Source organism: Grammomys surdaster, unplaced genomic scaffold, assembly GCF_004785775.1.
Source record: "Grammomys surdaster isolate TR1022 unplaced genomic scaffold, NIH_TR_1.0 62, whole genome shotgun sequence".
NCBI classification, from domain to species: Eukaryota; Metazoa; Chordata; class Mammalia; order Rodentia; family Muridae; genus Grammomys; species Grammomys surdaster.
In genome coordinates, this window is record NW_021604564.1 from 13,934,407 (window position 1) to 13,953,688 (window position 19,282).

The window sequence follows — 19,282 nt, forward strand, 5'->3', positions numbered from 1 at the left end:
TTGGTTTGGTTTGGTTTGGTTTGGTTTGGTTTGGTTTGGTTTGGTTTTTTCTCAAATTTTATTTATTTTTGTTTGATGCATATGAGTGTTTGTATCATGTGTATGCCTGGTGCCCACAGAGGCCAAAAGAGTGAATTTGGTCCCCTGAAATTGAAGTCACAGATGGTTGTAAGCCGCTCTATGGAGGAAAGAGATGGAAATCCAAACTTGGTCCTCTGCAAGTTTCAATTGTCTCATGGGTTATGCATAGTAATAAAAGAAGTAGTTTATCTGGCAAGACCCAGAGTCCTCACACAAACCTGGGACTGTGGGTATAAAGGTATTGGTGTACCCCCATGCAGAGTCTCTGGAATATAAGCAGGCTCCTTTCTCTGAGGAGCAAGGCGTACTGAGATGACCTCAAGAAAACTCTGGGTCCTCATCTCTCCTTGGCAAACCTTTCCTCTTGTTGTGAATATTTTTAAAAGTTTTTTCCTACCAACTACTTATTCCAAATATTTTTATCTATAATCCCATGCCATTGAAACTGAAAAAAAATTGTAATTAATTTTAAAAGAGTAGCTTCCTAAATTGAAATGCTACCTTCTACCATAAGCACTAGGAGAAGCTACGCATCATCTCTCTACAAATAAAAGATATTTGGGACCAGGAATTACTTCCCAAGAACTCCTAAGGTGTTCATCATGTAGATAAGCAAAGGTTTTCCTCTCAAAAGAAACTCAGAAGGGGCCAGATTGGCAGAAATATCCCTGAGAATTCACTAGGATACACTCAGACACTGAAAGATTGTGCAGGAATTTAAACACTACTACAGAAAACTACATAAAGGTATGAGGAAGTTTCTCTTTTTAGTAACATACAAAGCTACATGTAGAAAATGTGGGCTTTTATTTTAAAATACAGGGAAGAAAATGACTCTAATGAGGAGAGACTGGCTGCCTTTGGGTTTGGGGGGGCAATTCTTTTGTTGGTGGTGGTTTTTTGGTTTTTTGGAGTTCTTTTGTTGGTGGTGGATTTTTGGGTTTTCTGGGGGTTCTTTTGTTGGTGGTGGGTTTTGGGGTTTTTTGGGGGGTCTTTTGTTGGTGGTGGTTTTTTGGTTTTTTGGGGGGAGGAGTCTTTTGTTGGTGGTGGTTTTTTGGTTTTGGGGGGTTCTTTTGTTGGTGGTGGGTTTTTGGTTTTGGGAGAGGTTGCCTTCTCCAGGGCTCATACTTTCTATTATGAACAGGTGTTACTCAGCGGCTGTGACACTCAGAAAGCCATCGTCCCTGTTCTAACCCTGTCATCTGTAAAGAGGGATACAGTCATGAGTCCTGATTTGTAAGTTATGAAGATCACGGTGTTAGTGATCTGTAAGAGACTCACAGTGCCTGGCAAAGAACACTCTTCTAGTTGCTGTTACCAGACTTATTCCTCTTGTAATGAGGCAGAAAACCAGACCCTCAGGAACCAAGTTAAGGAGACCAGAAAATACAGTAAATGTGTTCAAAGGCCCTCCGCGTGGCTTAGGCACCCACCCGCTGACCCCGGTGTTTGAGTTTTTCCACCTGTACTCCAAAACTAAAATGCAGGCTTGTAGAAAAGGTGAGAACGTACTAAGGCCTTCACTCCACATGGGACCAAGACACAATTGCAATCTGACAACCAGCTCCTCTCCTTTTCCTCAGTTTCCCCACATTATCCTTGTTCTCCATACCTTCCTTTATACTAAAAAAAAAATGAGGATTACATCTTCCACAATGAAAGTGTGATACATGTCATTGGCTTAACCTATGGTTCTCCCAGAGATGGGCTCTAGTGGGCCAGTGTCTGATGACTACCCAGAAAACAGGAGCCAACGAGAAGAAATGCTTCATTTGTAGTGTTTGGTATAAATATGGCACCACTGTTACCAAGTTACTTGTGTACCACCACACAAAGCTCCTAGAATTTAAATAGCCAGCTTTCATGCGATGGCCTACAGGCTACTTAACGTTTTGATGAGGAACAAAGGGCCTGAAATCAAGTGAGTGATTCCACATTACAATTACCAGCCAATGAAGCTGTAGAATTATCCAGAAAGACACAGAATGATCCCCAGTAATTTGTGCAAAAGAGACACACTCATTATGTGCATGCACAAGGCTGGCCTGTACACTGTGTGCATGCATTAAGATGTCCTGTGTTCTTCCTATTGCAGCCTCCAGAGGATGGTCGCCCCAGGTGCCAAAATGAGCCAGCAGCACCAGCACATTCTGAAAGCCTGTTAGAAATTCAAAATCTGGGCTGGCAGTATGGCTCAATGGGTAAGGGTGCTTGCTGCCAGGTCCAGCAACCTGAGTTAAATCCCTGGGACCAACATGGTGGAAGGAGAGAACTGGTCCTCTTTTGTCTGACTTCTTTCTACATGCGCAGTGTGGCATGTGTGTAACCACACACATGTAAATCAATGAAAAACAAGAATTTCCATCCTATATTTTTTAATTAATGCAGAACTCAGGCCTGACCACATGGATTGATCAGAATCTTCACTTTAACAAGACTTGCAGCAGAACTACAAATAACTCAGCTTAAGAAAGAGACAAAATCCTTTTAATTTAAAAAAAAAAAATCCCTGGCCGAGACAGTTGGGTGTCACCACTCTTCTGACGCTATCCCATATGTGATTCGTGTCCTCCACAGTCCTCCAGGAATGACTTCAACTTCCCACATTTTTCATTTCTACAGAGGGGCACAAAGCAGTGACTAGTCCCCCTGTCTCCACTCACCCTTCCAGACACGGCCACGGTGCCTGAGCTCTGGGTATACACGAGCTAAAGAGACATAGATTCCTCAAGAGCTGCTATTCAAGCCACGAGCAGCATGTGCCAACGTTCTTCCCACAATCCCGCTTCAGTCTCCATGAAGCCGCACATCTGGCTGTCACACACTCTTTTGTGGGGCCATCTCAAAGGCTGTCCTGATGCTGCCTCTCCCTGGGGCCGGTCCCACAGTGGCCTCCCTGTCCTCCCAGCATGTGATGTCATGAGCATGAATGTCCTGCCAAACATTTAAGATGCTACATCTCATTGTGTACATTGTATAGAGAAACACTGGCAAGCAGATTCGTTCTAACTAAAACAAGAAAAGAGGCAGGCCAGGACAGAGCCGGACCTTGTTCTATTGTTACACCACACCACCAACCCAGCACAAGTGTGTAACGTGCATTCTCCAAGCTCACAGGCTTCTCCCTTTGTCCCAGTCTTGTCCCCAGCATCTCCAAATCCAACACTTCCCTGGAAACATTCTCTGTTTTGACTTGGTTCCTACCGAGTTCTTGGAAAGCATGAACAGATCCGGTCCATTTTCAATACAAAGATCCCTCCAGGCTCTGTTCAGAACAGAGGGGAAAGAGAACTGATAGTCTCACTCTGAAAATCATCCGGCCTCCGATGACTATCAAAGATGGGACAAAGGGCAGGATTTCTGCACTCCAGAAAAATGTGAGAGAACTGTTTTCAACTCACTGTCTCTCAAAGTGTGTTAATGGAGGCCACCCCAGCAGCGAGGCTGAGGTACACACAAGCATCCATACACTTGGCTCTGACGCAGATCTACTGAGTGAGGGGAGAGGAAGTGAGTGCCTGACACCCTAGAGTCACAGTGAGCTCTTTAGGTGTAGGCTTAAATCCCATCCAATTCGGAACAGTGGCCACCTGACCCTCACAAGCCACATAAACTCTCCACTCACTTTTCTCATCCAAAAAGCAGGGACTGTGGGAGGATTACAGATGGGAAATTTCTGACAGAACCAGCTCTCCAGAGCACAGACTCCCTGCTCCTGGCAGTTTAGGTAGACAGCATACATTGGCAGTATATTCTTTGGGCTGTGCTTGGGGGACAGGAGGAGGGATCACTGTCTCCATATGAATGAAGATTTACAACAACTGCTCAAAAAAGTGTATCGGCCCCGGGCTAATGGAACTCTAATGAAAGCAGATAAAATTAATTGAATTCCTCTTAGGATGACAGAGACAGAACCTAGTATTTTGCAGCTGGGCTAATCAACCCAGCGGCCTCTAGCCTGCAGCTACTCAGCCTTTGCAATATGGCTGACCCAAACTGAGATAGGCTGGAGGTAAAACACATACCAGCCCCAAGTCCTCATACCAAGGAGGCATCATAGGAAAGCTGATGGCTGTATGTATACTGAAATGAGAAGTTTTTGGACAGACTACAGTCAATTAAATATATTAAAATGTATTTCACTTATTTATTTTAGCTTTTTCTTATTTGTGGCTACCAGAAGTTTTCAAGGTTCAGACACAGTTTGCAGCTTCCTGTTGGATGGTGGCATTCTCAAAGAGCATCTGGCCTCCTACGTCAAACTGACAGTGAGCCCTAACCTAACACTCAGGCACGACCTACCTCTAAGATGAGGTCCTCAGTTCCTTAGGTAACATCACCAAGGACAGACGTGAGGTTTCATCTCATAACAAATCAGTTTTAATAACATGAAGGTGGGCTTTCTGCATAAGTAACTTAGAAATTGTTTCTACATGGTATTTTGGCATAGGCATTTTCAAAGAGAGTATATGTCAATCTTAGGTATACATGATACTAGATAATGAAATTAGTGCTTTTAACCTCTTTCTCTCTCCCTCTCTCTCTCTCTCTCTTTCTCTCTTTCTCTCTTTCTCTCTCTCTCTGTGTGTGTGTGTGTGTGTGTGTGTGTAGGGAGCACATGTGCAATGGTACACTTGTAGAGGTAAGAGAGCACCCCTGGAAGCCCCTCCTCTCTTCCAGTCTTGCTTTTTGAGACTGGATGTCTCTTGTTACCGATGCTAGCTGCTCCCCAAGCTTCTGGTAATTGTCCTATTTCTACCTTCAGTCTCCTAGTATGGGTGTACTGCTGTCTCTAGCTTTTACATGGGTTCTGGAGCTTGGAATCTAGCTCTCCAGGCTTGCATGGCAAGCACTTTATCCACTGACCCATCTCGCAAGCCAGAATACCTGGGTAGGAGTAAGGTCAAAACAGTAACCCTGTCTCTTAGAACAAAGCTGAGAACCTGACAGAGTTTCTGAAACAGAAAATAAAACCTTAATATGTCTTTATCCAAACTGTCTTGTGTGCATTTGAACAAAACACATCAAAGTATTACAGCTAAGACACAATAAAATGAATCTGTACACACCTCCCTTCTGACTTAGACACTCTTTTCATCAAGTGTTCAGGGCAGTACTGGGACGTATTGTGCTTGTAACTGCTCTCATGGCTGCACATTTGCCCGTGACACAGGTGCAATAAAGTCACATTTAAGGAATCTAGAGAACAACTAGGCCACATCATCATGATCCAGTGAATAAAATATAACCTTTTAGCCAGTTAGAACAATCCAAAGTCATGTGTCCTCCACCCCCCTCGCTCTGTGTGTGGGGGACCAGGGTGTGTGTGTGTGTGTGTGTGTGCCTGTCTGTCTGCATGTGTCTGTCAGTCTGTGTGTGTGTCTCTGGAGGGGGAGGCTTGGGGGAGAGGGTGAGCCAGAGGTTAAAGTCAGACATCTTTGCCAACTACTTTTTTTTTTTTTTTTTTTTGGTTTTTCGAGACAGGGTTTCTCTGTGTGGCCCTGGCTGTCCTGGAACTCACTCTGTAGACCACACTGGCCTCAAACTCAGAAATCCGCCTGCCTCTGCCTCCCAAGTGCTGGGATTAAAGGCGTGTGCCACCACCACCCAGCTTGCCAGCTACTCTTATATTTTTTGTTGTTTGTTTTGTTTCATTTTGGTTTTGAGACAGGGTCTCTCTATGTAGCCCTGGCTGTCCTAAAACTCACTTTACAGACCAAGCAGGGCTCATGAGATCCCCCTGACTCTTTCTCCCAAGTTATGGGATTAAACATGTGAACCCTCATGTTGGGTTCATTATCTTTTTTTTTTTTTTTGAAACAAGGTCTCTCACTGAACCTGGAATTTTCTACCTGTCTAGACTCCCCAGGGAACTTCAAGACTACACACAACACACACACAGATACAGAGAGAGAGAGAGAGAGAGAGAGAGAGAGAGAGAGAGAGAGAGAATATGAATGCACTGGGATTACCAATTTCTGAGCTGGTGAGACTTGAACTCAGATCCACATGCTTAAGCACTAAGCACTTTATTCACTGAGCCAGTTCCTCAACCCCTAATGGTTTGTTCTTTGCTCAGTGATCAGAAATTAATTTGTTGAAGGTTTGTTTTAAATCAGACAATACTCTGAATTCAACAAAAGACTAAAGAGCGGCTTTGGAGACAGTTTGTTATTTTATTGCACAGATTTTACCTGAACATATGCACCGGACCGAGCTTGTAGTGTCCAGAGTCTTAGACACTGACAAACCATTGGTGTTGACACCCATGAAGCCAAATTCAACAGTACAACTTATGTTAAACAATACTGCTTCAAGATCGCTAACAGAATGGAGACAAAGATAGAAGAGGAGAAAAGGTTCTTAAATGTGTTAATTTGAAGCATACGCAACCGTAGAATTAAAAACTACAGCATACAAACCTGGAAACCGTGGGCGGTCAGTTAAAGTTATAATCTTCGTACTATTATTTATTGCATATTAACGTCTGCTTGGTTCATTTCCTTCATATTGGTGAATTGAGAATTTCAGGAAATCCGTGGTTATAAAAAATGATCAATCTTGAAAAAGTACGTACAGAAAAATGTAAAATAGCAAACTAAAAAAAGAGAGAGAGACCCAACCCCTCAACTTATAAAAGGGAAGTTTTCCCACGGAGGGAAAGCTCCGAGTTACCCTCCCACCCGTGTTCCCAAGTCTATCCGTTTCTATCTCTTATATGTAAGTGACCTTGAAACTAAGCCAAAAGAGGGAAAAGCACTGTTTCTAAGGCTTCCATTGTCGTTGGTAACCCTTTGAAAAGCGTCTTTTATTTCTCTCCCAATCCACACCCAGGCCAGCAATGTTCCCAAGACATTTGAATTTAAGAGAGAAACAAAATATTTTTTTAATCAACAACTATGGAATGCCCGAGGAAAGAGCAAACAGCCGGCAACACCAGGCGCAAACTAAGTGGGCATTTTCTGAGCGAGAGCTTTCTTTTAAGGCAACCAAGAGGTGGGTGAGGTGTTACGACTGCAGAATGCCAGGCAGGATACTTTCTAGAACTTTGGCTTTAGTGCCTGGCAGGGGTGTGGGCTTCTCCCCACTGTGGCGAGCAAACCCAGGGCCCAGGCCCAGCATTTACAGCACCTCGGCGGGCAGTGGAGCAGCCGTCTTAGACATGGGCACTCTTGGCATGCGTTGGCGAGCTGGAACCAGAAGAGTAATAGAAACGGTTTTCTCCAAATGACTGCGCATCCCCGGAGCAGCAGACGATGACACAACCACCCACCAGGCACATCACAGCACCGATCCAGCCCGCGTACAGCGAGTAGCCAAAGCTCACGATGGTGATCTCGCGGTGGGCACATACAGGAAACCAGATGGTGGCGACAATGGCACAGAGAGCTGGGGAGACAGGGAGAGAGGGTGACTGGACACACTTATCACACACCAAGTGCACGGGGTAGGCAGATTTGCTCAAGCTATGCCTCTTCCAATCAGCTACAGAAACACCAAAACAGAGCACCGTTCCTTTGGCAACCTCTGCTCTAAGAATACGCTGACTTACAGGCTTGTGTCCAGTGGCTGGTCCTTGTTTGGTCCACAGATAGCAGAGACAAACACCCTTGTAAAGACAATATAGTCGTTTATGCCCAAACCCATATATTGGTTTTCGATTATAGTCGTGTTACTTTTTGTTCAGGTTCTGGGTTTTTGTGTGTGTGTTGTTGCTGTTGTTTTGGGTTTTTCAGGTCAAGGCCTCATATAACCCAGGCTAGCTATTCTGTGTAGCCAAGGATAACCTTGACCTTCATTCCCTGAGTTCTGGGATTTCAAGCATGAGCTGGTATAAACAGTTTATGAGGTACTAGGGAGGAAACCCCACGGCTTGCTAGGTGCACTCTGTTGACTGAGCCTTATCCCTATCTCTGTACAGCTACAATTCTATTTTTATACTTACCTAACCACATTACACTTTATGCATATTAGATTTATGCATCTGTTCTCACCCCACACTCTGAGTTCTGTGAAGGCAGGGGCCATGACTTACTTTATGTCTACAAACTCAATGTTCAGCTCAGCACCATTCCTGGCTAAATGACTGAATGATCAATCAGGCCCTTCAAAATTGGGAAAGAAGATGGTTTCCTTCTCGGCTTTCTATCCCGTTTTCTCGAGTTACTCAATCCATGTTACAAAGGCCTAGACATTTTCTCTTGCCAGAGTAAGTGTTGCTAGGTGATGACAGAGGACCAGGCAAGGGTCTGAGTTTGTGTGGTGCTGTTCACAATCACAAAACACCAACACACAAATGAATAGTCCTTGAGGTAAAAATAATTTAACTATTGGCGGTTTTTGATTATGTGAGTATGTGTATCAGAGAGCCCACATGCCACAGGGTATGTGTGGAGGTCAGGGGACACTTTCAGGAGTCCACTATGTGAGTTCCAAGGATTGAACTCAAACTTGTCTTGGAGACAAGTGTCTTTACCTCCTGAGCTTTCTTGCTAACCCAGATTCTTTTCAAGGAAATGTAAGCATTTAAACTCTTCCTCTATGGGGTCAATTTACAGAAATTCTCTTCTAGAATGTTTCAGCCCAAGAAAATTGCTATGAGTTTCCCATGGCAAGAAGCAAAACAGCAGAGATTTCCTCAGCCCCAAAAGTGGACATTTACTCTGCTGTGGGCAAAGCCAGCAATCAGCGAGAGCTTTTCAATGCCGGGCATACTGAGAGGAACCGGGAAAGGACTGAGTGGGTGCGGTAGGGAGAAAAGGTCCTGTTCCCCAACAACTGACCTGGGCCAATGCAACCAGTCCATCCCACAGAAAGCTAACTGATTTCAAAACACTTCATGGTTCAAATTAAGTGATACTCTCTGGGGCTACTTTGTATTTACACAAAATACACACGTATGAAGCGTACGAGCGCACACCCACACAAGCACTTAAAACATTCCTCACCTTTGTGAAAACTAAGAACAATCAGATTAGGTTTAGATTTTATACAGCAAGACCAGAAATGGCCTCCAGTCCACTTGGCCTTCCTTTATTTCCTAGGCACAGACAAAACAGCTAGGAAGAGTTCCAAAGATTCAGCTGATGTTAGCAACGCTGTTGGCTTTACTGTATGTAAACCACTAGGAAACTGGGAAATGCCTGGACACTTATACAATGCCTGCATAGGATTGAATGCATAAGTGGGTGGGCAAATAAAAGACAGATGAATGGATGGATGGACAGACAAATGAATGAAAGGTAGTCTCATTTTTGGTTCTACTTTATCCTGTCTACACCCCAATCACAAATTTTAATGTGACTTTAACACACTGAGAGTCACAAACTCACAGTTTACCTAATTAAAATCATCCCTCTCTGATAATCCATACAAAACAAGGAGACTGAGCACCAGGAGCTCTTTCCTTCCAGCCGATGAATGAACTCCGGATAGAATTCCTGTGGTACTCAAAGTTGAACCACATCAAAATGGCCAAGAAACGACAGGTCACCACAGAACATGAAAGGGATAGAGGCCAATGAGCAGTGACCTCCGACTGAACTCCAAAGGAAAAATGTCCAGACACAAACAAAGGAAGATATACTCCGTTTCAGCAGTAGCTTTAGGGGGTACAGAGTGCTGATTGACCTGTGAAGTTAGAAAATTCAGGTCAAATCATCACATCACTGATAAACATGACCAGTGATAAAACTGCAATCACTGTTGGCTTTCTCAAGGACTTCGTGTAGATTTGTTTCTATTTGTGTATCTACCTACCCTCCCCCCAATCCCCATCCCAAAAATGAAGTTCGAAATGGTCCTGATATCTGGGAAAGAAACAAAAGGTTTTTATAAAAAGTTACAGTTACCCATAAGGTAAAGAAAAAAAATAAACAACTGGATATTCTGACTTCTTTATTTTATGTCAGAATCTATTTTTAAATTAAGTCTCTAAAACAAGACATTAATTTATTTTTTGCACTGAGATTTCTTTTCTTTTTTTTTTTTTTTTTTTGTTTTTGTTTTTCAAGACAGGGTTTCTCTGTGTAGCCCTGGCTGTCCTGGAACTCACTCTGTAGACCAGACTGGCCCCAAACTCAGAAATCCTCCTGCCTCTGCCTCCCAAGTGCTGGGACTAAAGGCGTGCGCCACCACCGCCCAGCTTTGCACTGAGATTTCTTACACTTTTAGTAGATGCATCTGCACAGGAAGGAGCAGGACTCTGCAGTCTGTTTAAGGGATGAGAGAGGGAACTAAAGGGGAGAAGGAGGAAAGAGAGGAGAAACACACACAAACACACACAAAAAACATAAAACCCCTTCCTTATTAAAGATTTTTAAAAGTTTGCCTGTATTGTGGACAATTTTCAAATAATGCAATACAGTGTATTCCTTAGTTGACAGGACATTTCTCTGCCAAAATTCTGTGTTATGTTGTAACTAAACAAATTATTTGAGAAGATCGTTTGCAAAAAGCAAAGCTTAAGTGTATCTTTCCATCTTTTTTAGAGGTTAAATAATGCATGACAATACGCAGAAACTAAGTGAGATCCACGCAACCTCTTAACTATGGACATTATAAGGTATCAACTAAAAAACCTAGCCAAAGAAAAATCATGTGGGCTGAGGAGTTTCGTGGTCAGTGAGTAAAAGCACGTACTGCGCAAGCATGAAACCTCGGTTCAAATCCCCAACACCTACATAAAAATCTGGGCAAAGCCACTGTGCCTGTAACCCTAGAACCGTAGGGAGCAGAAGTCGGAGGTCAGCAGAAGTCGAAGGTCAGCGGAGCCTGCTGACTGCCGACCTAGCCCCAGGTTGAGTGAAACCTGTCTCAGGGGAATAGGCAAAAAGTGACAGAGCGAGACAAGTGAGGTCCTCCTCCTCGTACTCTGTCAGGCGCCCAACACAGCGAGCAAGAACGCATGCACGCTACACCATACCGCATGCATGCACGTGCACACAAAGAATAAAGACATAGTGAAGCGCAGGTATGTCTGATTTTTTAGGTAACAGATGAGAGGAAAACAGAGAAAGAAAAAGCCAACAGATGCAGGAAATCCTCAGACACTGGCATCTCTCCTTTCATGACGTGTGCTTGTGTTTTCAAGCTTAGCTGCATCCTACACTCAGCACCAAAGGGACTTTTTAAAGCACCATTTAAATTACTTGAGTTTTTCTGACTATATCCTCTTTGATATGTTGAGATATTCATCAGAAATATCTAAGGCCTCAGCGGTGGGAGATGGAAAAGTTAAGGATGAGCCAGCAGAGAGGCTGAGTTGAGCTGCACTAGGGTCTAAGTTTGAGGGCTACGTATGTACACAGGGAAATGGGGGTGGGGAGGTAAAGGACCAAATGATGTTTCTCGGTGAGTTGTGGGATCCTGTTTATTTGCTGTTCTTTTCCCATTTGAAGCTTAGAAAACTTGAGTTTTTCTTTTCTCGCCTGTCTTTTTTCTAAAGCACTGACATAAAAAAAGCAGCCATCCGGGGACATGCTCCTCTCACCAGGGTAATCGTCAGGAAAACCTAGCATTTATAACTGCCATCCGGTCAATGGAATATTGGAGCCAGTTATTTTCCTGGCCAGCATCCAACACTGACATTTTTCCCGTTTTTATTCTGTGTATCGTCAGCTAGTTTTCCCTATAACAGTCTAAAACAAGCGTCATGGTTATCTGCTGAATTTCGTTTTATTCTTATTGTTTGTGTATGTGTTGCTGGGGATTGAAGCTAGTCCCCAGTCACTCTACATTATGTTTGTATCCAAATACTTGTTAATATTTTTTCAAAAAACAATCCCAGAATTCAGAGCCAGGAAGGGTTCACACAGCAGTTTGGGTCTCTGCTTACGGGCAGGGTCGCCGCCATACTTAAAGGCCACAGCCTCTTTCCACACACAAAGATTCCCTTTACCTGTGGGAGATCTGTGACTATGACAAGCAGTTCATCTCGCATTTGCCTCTACCCTTATTTCTAGCACAATTCACCATTAACCCAAACGTTGACCGCTGCCTTTTCCACCATTAATACAGCCACCAGCTCAGATGTTTAAAGGAAAGAAGAAAAAATGAAAAAAGTTCCCTGGAGTGACCAAGCCCCATTTCCTCCCTGCCCACTCTCTGAGAGACATCCAGATGAAGGGCTTTCCACTGTGAGGCAAGGGGGAAAATGAACTGAATCAGAACAAGGACTCAAGGTCCCTTCATGACGGAAGAAGTGGAGATTTTCCTCTGTGAGCTCCCATATCCTGGTCTCTGTGTTAGGAATATTTCCATTAAGCCAGGAGATGCAGGTGATTATATGATTGTGTATTCATGCCTCTCCTCTTCAGTTCTGTGTGTGGACATGACCCTCTCAGAACTCAGACGTGACTGGGTTGGCCCTCTAGTTCCTCTAGCCAACAACAACCATAATCATGGCAACCAGGACCTACTATGTGCCAGCTGCCATGCTAAATATTTCCCATACTTCACATCACTGTTCTCACGAAGCTGGGAAGGAAGCAGGATTGTTAGAGGCAGTGCCTGCCTCCTTGACACACTTGAGAGCAGTGGGGAGGGAGGAAATAACCCAGAGCTGCACACAAAGGGAGTCTTCACACGCTGCCTTCTCCCACCCACCCCTGACAGTGGCAAACAAGCATCTTATGGCTGGGGGTGAGAAGACATGAAGGAAATCAACAGGTGACACTCTTGAGACAGTGAGCTTCAGAGCCAGCTCCATCCAGTCAAAGCAATATGAAACCCAAAGGTAAGCAGAGACCTGCTGAGAAATAAATCCAACTGCAACAAAAAAGAAAGATGGCCAGCTCCAAAATGTGAAGCTAGAACCAGACTGCAAATCCCGTTCTGGTGATGAGAAGCCACTGTGCAGCCTCCTTGGGATCAATTTCTTTTCTCCCACAGGCTGAATGGAGACAGACAGACAGGCACTGACAGATGCACACCCTCTCTCTAGCCCACTTCATTTTCCTCAGCTATCCTACGCCAAGCCACTTTAAAAACACAAAGCAAACCTTGGCCTGGCAAGATGGCTCAGTGGATAAAGGTGCTCACTTCCAAGACCAGCAGCCTGAGTTTGTTCGCCAGGTGAAGGTGAGATCCAGCTGTCCTCCATGCATATGCACACACACATAATATATGTAAACACACACACACACAGTAGCAAAACAAAGAAAACCAACCAGGCGTTGTGGTGCACGCCTTTAATCCCAGCACTCAGGAAGCAAAGGCAGGTGAACTCTTAGTTCAAGGCTAGCCTGATCTACAGAGCAAGTTCCAGGACAGCCAGAGCTACATAGAGAAGCTCTGGAGAAAGAGAGAGAGAGAGAGAGAGAGAGAGAGAGAGAGAGAGAGAGAGTGAAAGAAAAAAAGAAAGGAAGGAGGAAGGAAAGAGGAAGGAAGGAAGGAAGGAAGGAAGGAAGGAAGGAAGGAAGGAAGGAAGGAAGGAAGGAAGGAAGGAAAGGTCTAATCCGGGAGGTTTCAAGCCACACATACTTCCCCACCACCGCAAAGATAAACAATGCAAAGCAAGCAGCACACTTGCAACTATGCAAGCATCTATCTACCTCAGCTGTCCTCTCCTTCCCAAAGGCTTGTCTGCAGTTACTTTAACATGCTGTCTCGCCTCTGGAACTCTCATATGAAAGGCCAGGAGAAACTTTTTTTAAAAAAAAAAGACAAAGTCTTATGTATCCCAGGCTATCCTCATTAGTCAAGAGGATGGATTTCTGATCCTCCTGCCTTTCCTTTGCAAGGGCTGGAATTACACATGGAATTACACAGTGCAGCAGACCGGACCCTCAACAGTGAGTTAATTCAAGCTCCTGTGAATGATCAGCAGACTGAGTGAGCACACACTTCCTCCACCTAGATTATTCTGACCCACAACCCACGGTCTTCTCATCAACCCTCTGGTCCCTTCTCATCAACCCTCTGGTCCCTGGATTCCTGTGAGACTTAGGTGCCTTCCTTGCTCCCTGTTTATTACATGGAAGCCTTTTTACAGTGACCACAGACCATATCTTGGAGTGTCCATACACACTCAAAGTAAGCATTCCTTTTCCCCATCAGGGACCCCACTGCCTACCACAGTACCTGCCACACTTGATCAATGAACAGTTACTGAATAAAATGTTGATCCATCACCTGCTGGTCTACCTCCCTCCACACCTTTCCTTTGTGTTCCTCTTTTCCTGTCCTCTCAGTATATATTCATGAGGCTCTCACTTCATATTGCAATGAGAATCACCCCCTGGAGCCTCCTAAAAATATCTTTCCTGACCTGATCCCCAGAAAACTCCAGTTCAATTGACTTCCTATGAAGTCTGACTACAAGCCGCTCAAATCCGATTCTACTGTGAAGCCTGCTCAGAGAACCACCCGATAACCCACTTCCTTCAGATTCTCCTGGGTTGTCGTTTTCTTATTAACCTATCGGCTCCTCTCACAGGTGTAGTTAGAGGCCCATCTAAACTTCCTCTGGAATATGATCTAAAGGGATACAAATGTGGGTTTCTGTCGCAAGTGGGTTCTCTTGAGTTCTTTTCACATTTCTCTTGAAGTAGCAAAACTGCAAGATCCAAGATTCTTCACATTCCCTGGAGTTGGGGTGCCAAAGAGAAAGCTTACCCAGCAGAATAAGGAGCACCCCAGCCAGCTGGGCTCGCCTGTACTTGGCCACTCCAGGCTCGTGGCCCATTCGGATGCAGGGGAGAACTGTCAGCAGCAGCAAGATGGCCGGTAGGCCCAAAACCGAGGCAGCAATCATGAGGGCTCTACAAGCCTGCACATAACCTGGGAACAAGAGAGCAGAGAGGGTGGGTTAGACCAGGGGGTAGTCCTCCTACTACTGAGCGCCACCTCTCAAGAACTCAACACCACCTTCCTTCTTGTCCATGCTGAGATTTCAAATTTGATAAATGTTGTCTAAGATCACCCTACACCTTCAACTCAGGGAAATTGTTAGAAAACCAGAACCCGGATGAAGACACAGACACTGCGCCACGGTGGAGCAGCCAAGCCTTCCCTTGCATTACTATAACACCTTGTTAAAGAGTCACTTAAAAAGGCAAATGCTCAACAAGGTCACCTGTGGTGTGAGGTTGCTGACTGCAGTCTACTATGGCTTGATCTGCCTGTGCAACATTAGCGGTCAGTTACCTACTGTATCTCCCTTGCCTCATCTATAGATTGATGATGACAATACAACCCCACATACCCGCCTAACAGAGTTCTACTGACAGTCAAGCTCACAATTCAAACGGTCTATAGAAAGATTTCTGTGCTAAGTATTGAAAAGATTGGTAGCAAATAGACCTGGCATTATTACTCTGTATCAGTATGATAGACTGTCTTTTTGTTTTGTTTTGTTTTGTTTTGTTTTGTTTTGTTTTGTTTTGTTTTGTTTTTTTGTTTTCAGGACAGGAACTCACCAGGCAATTCTCCTGCCTCAGCTTCTCCAGTGCTGGGATTATAGGCACGAGGTACCACACTCAACCTAGTGTGGTATCACTGTCTTCAGTGTACTTCATGATTTTCTCCTCAGTTCACACTGGGTGTGAAATGTGAGCCCTGAACTGCACTGTAAGCTCAGACTAAGACTTCACGTCTCTCCCTCCTTCCCAGAGGCTGCTGTCCTCATGACTCCCATCCCCTCAGCTGGTCAAGTTTCATTTCCTGCTTCACTAATGGTGTTGGGCACATTTCTCCACAGTTCTGTCAGTACTTTAAAGGTATATCTCTAACCCTGTAGAAAAGACGCCTGTCTTGGTCTTCATGACCCCACAACAGATGGCATAACTGTCACTGAAGGAAAAGTGAGTTGAAAGAGAAATGTAGAGCAAAGGTATCCACTCCATACTGTCAAAAATGCTAAGTGAGAACATATGAAGATACAGATTATAATACGCACAGCTTCCTGTGAAATAAAGATGACCGGATACCAGGGGAGTTTCACAGATTTAAATTTACTGTTTCACTGTTTTACTCTTACATTATTTATTACTTCTCACTGAAACACTCTCCCCACTTTAAAAAACAAAACAAAACAAAAAGCAAAAAAACAAAAAACAAAAATCCAAAAAAAAAAACACACAGTGATGCGTTTATGAACGACCACTGTCTATCTGCTTCATTTGCTCAGGCAGAGTTAGAGCTAGTGGCCTGACAGAGGCTGAGTTAACAGCGATGCCAAGAACTGACCCTAGCTCTTTCCATGTGCCAGGGCCCCCATGTCACACCCAGCCAGCCTCCCTTGTGTGCCAACATGCAGCATCAATACTGCCCCTTAAGGTGTATCACCTGGGCTGTCTTCCAACCACTGCTCATCTCTTCTTAAGAATGAGATAACATATCAGATATCATAGACTTGGAGCCCCCAGGAGACTGAGGCCCAGCCCTCCCTTGCAGCTGGGAGGAGAGCCAGGGCCCACACAAAGACAGCAGTCAACAGAAACCGATGCTCTGAAGTTTATGGCACAAGACTGTCCACGTGCTACGGTACCAAGGCCACTTCTAGAAATCAGAAGATAAAGACAGAGGGATGCCCCTCCCCCACACGATGGGTAAGGTTGGGGAACACAGAACAATTAGCTTCTCCACAAAAATATACTCCCTGCCCCCAGCGTGGCCTGTGTGTTCTGAACACAAATCGTTTGGCATTGACTGCTCAGGAAATGTAATTTCAGGGGAAGGAAACAAAAATAATTTTATATATCGCTTAAAAATCTCTACAGCCATGCCCAGCTGTTAGTAGAAAAAGGCGTTTACCCTTTCTAAAGCACCTCCTACTTCAGAACCGGCTTCATTCCTCGACTCACTGGCACCCACAAGCAGACCTGAAAGTTAACTGGCTGGCTTGGTTTAAATTCTTTAAAGAAAAACTGCTAGGGTTTATTGAGGTTAGCAACTTGTCTCGGATAACCAAGATTGTGAGTGCTGGAGTCTAACCCAGGTCTACCAAAGCCAGTGTTAACTGAACCTGAGTCCACACCAGGATTCCCTAATGTCTGTTCTTCTGAATGTCCAAGTGGAGAGAGGGGTAGCAAATGGCAGGCATGACATGCACTGTGTGGTATAGTAGGAGGTAGAGGCAAGGTATGGACCAGCAAAAGATGCAAAGAGATTTTAAGATGTAATGGGGGTGGGAATATAGCTCAGTCTGTAGAAAGCTCGCCTAACATAGACAAAGCCCTGGCTTCAATTCCCAATTCTGCATCCTGGGATAAAGATAAGTCAGCAATGGGTGAGCTGGGAAGGAGGGAGGTGAATTCCAAATGTCCTGTCTGGAAAAGAGAGGGCACCTAAGGCTCTAAAAGGAGGGTACAGGGTCTCTGGAATCCCCAGTGCTCTCCCTGGAGAAGGTACAAATTTAGCTGTTCTCGAGATCTTAGGGCTGATCTTAGATCTCCTCATTTAAGGGCCTGGCTATGCCCTTAAATACATACATCACCCAAGGCCAGAGAGGGTTAGGCCACCTCATTTAGGTGACGGTGAAGTCACAGGGCATGACAGATTTCTAGCAGAAATCTACAAGTGGTGCTCACAACCACACAAGTCATCCAACTGGCTACAGGTTTCCAAAAACTTTCCCATGACACCCAAAGGAAGATGCTCACTCCCAAACTCCCTCACCCTGGGTTTCAGAGGCTGACCAACATTTCCTGACCTGAGCCCCCACCCTCACCCTCCCACATTCTCGTCCCCCCACACCCCCCTCGCCCAATGACCTTAGACTGGCTTGTGTCTCCTGATGGAATTTCTCTCCCCCAGAGTATTGGTTCTTCCCAATACCTAGTAGCTGGCTGGATAGAACTGGACAAGGGTGTCACCCTGGTGGGGGGGGGGGGCTAGCACAGTCACTGCAGCCTGCTATTGATGAATCCCTGGGGCAAAAGATAGGTAGGGATGGTGACAAGTCAGAAAAGCAGGTCCTGAACTGAGAGAACCAACCGGGATTCACTAATCCAGACAGTTTAACCTTACCCGGACGCCTTCTGAGTACCAGGAAATCTAAGGAGCTCAGCCTACACCTATTTGAGGTTGCTCTTTGTCCTCTCCTCCTCAGTCCTATAGACGGGCCTAATCAGAAGCCCACTGCAGACTCCAGGGGGCCAGGACTGTAGTGTCTTGGGTGGATTAGCTTGGGTACCTGGGAATCCATCATGGGAATTAACAACAGTGATTCCCACCATGTGTATATATGATTTGACTCATTAAATTCTCAAAATCGTTGACCAGTGTTACCAGTAGCCAAATTGCCTTTATATCTCATGTTCAGATAAAGAAACTGAGGCTGGGTGGATCTTTAGAACTAATTCTCCTACAGGGTTGGATTGGAGATGTCAAAAATGTACCCGGAGGTCTCTGAGTCTCCAAACTTCTGAGAGCCCTTTCTAAAACCACCATTTCTGGCCCAACCTGCCTCTGGAAGTTGTTTGCAAGCTCGGGGGCCCTTACCCGGGAGGATGAGGATGTCCACCAGGGGCTTGCAGTGGTAGAGACCAGTGGCCATGACGCAGTCGGCCCACAGCCCCTTGGAGCCCAGTTCGTCCATTTTTCGGCAGGTGGGGATGGTGTAGCTGCAGGTCACCACCCAGTCATTGGTGGACGTTGTGACAATGATGCCAATCCAACCCACGAAGCTGGTGACAAAACCCACCACCTGCAGGCAAGTGGCTACCATGGTGGCCGCAGCGACGTCCACACGGTTCGACCCACACGGACTGTGCCCCCTGCGCCGGCCTGGACAGAGCCTTCCCTAGGCTTGTCCTCTCCTGCCCTCGCGAGCCGCTGGCTCCGGGTGGAGAGAGAGAAGCGGCGAGCTCTGCTGCGACAGCGAGCAGCGGGGACAGGTGCGCCTGGCGGGGACTGCAACGCTGCTGGGCAGCGCGTCCCCGCCCCCTCTTTAAACTCCGTGGCCCGGGCTGGCAAGCGCCAATCCGCGACAGTCCCCGAGCCGAGCCGGCCAATCGCGGGCCAGGCTCCAGTGCCGGGTGTGGAAGGGAGCAGGGGATGAGGAGGAGCAACAGACCGCCCCACGGGCTGGTGACGCACGTTCAGCACTGGAAAGTACATTAATCCCATCCTGATAGACACCCGCAGAGTGAAGGGGGTGCGTCCAGCTCCTGTTGGGCTTGTTAAACATAATCTCTCTTCGTGAGGCCCCTCTCTTATCTCTGTGTCTCCCTCCTCATCTTCTACCAACTCTCCGCTC

At 45.6% G+C, this 19,282-nt stretch overlaps 1 protein-coding gene across 1 annotated transcript; it reads right to left on the minus strand.

The window, feature by feature from the left end:
• Nucleotides 1–6,237: 6,237 nt before the first annotated feature.
• On the minus strand, nucleotides 6,238–18,972 carry Cldn11 (claudin 11). Its single transcript, XM_028763925.1, has 3 exons — nucleotides 18,526–18,972; nucleotides 14,698–14,862; nucleotides 6,238–7,470 (listed from the first exon to the last, which is right to left on the minus strand). Exons 1-3 carry the CDS (start codon nucleotides 18,749–18,751, stop codon nucleotides 7,238–7,240), a joined length of 624 nt encoding a protein of 207 aa, XP_028619758.1. The 5' UTR covers nucleotides 18,752–18,972; the 3' UTR covers nucleotides 6,238–7,237.
• Nucleotides 18,973–19,282: the final 310 nt, after the last annotated feature.

Coding starts and splice junctions, on each gene's coding strand:
- Cldn11 (XM_028763925.1), bottom strand. CDS start 18,751: ATGGTAGCCACTTGCCTGCAGGTGGTGGGTTTTGTCACCAGCTTCGTG. Junction 14,863..18,525: donor GGACATCCTCATCCTCCCGG/GTAAGGGCCCCC, acceptor TCTTGTTCCCAG/GTTATGTGCAGGCTTGTAGA. Junction 7,471..14,697: donor GGTGCTCCTTATTCTGCTGG/GTAAGCTTTCTC, acceptor CTGTCTCCCCAG/CTCTCTGTGCCATTGTCGCC.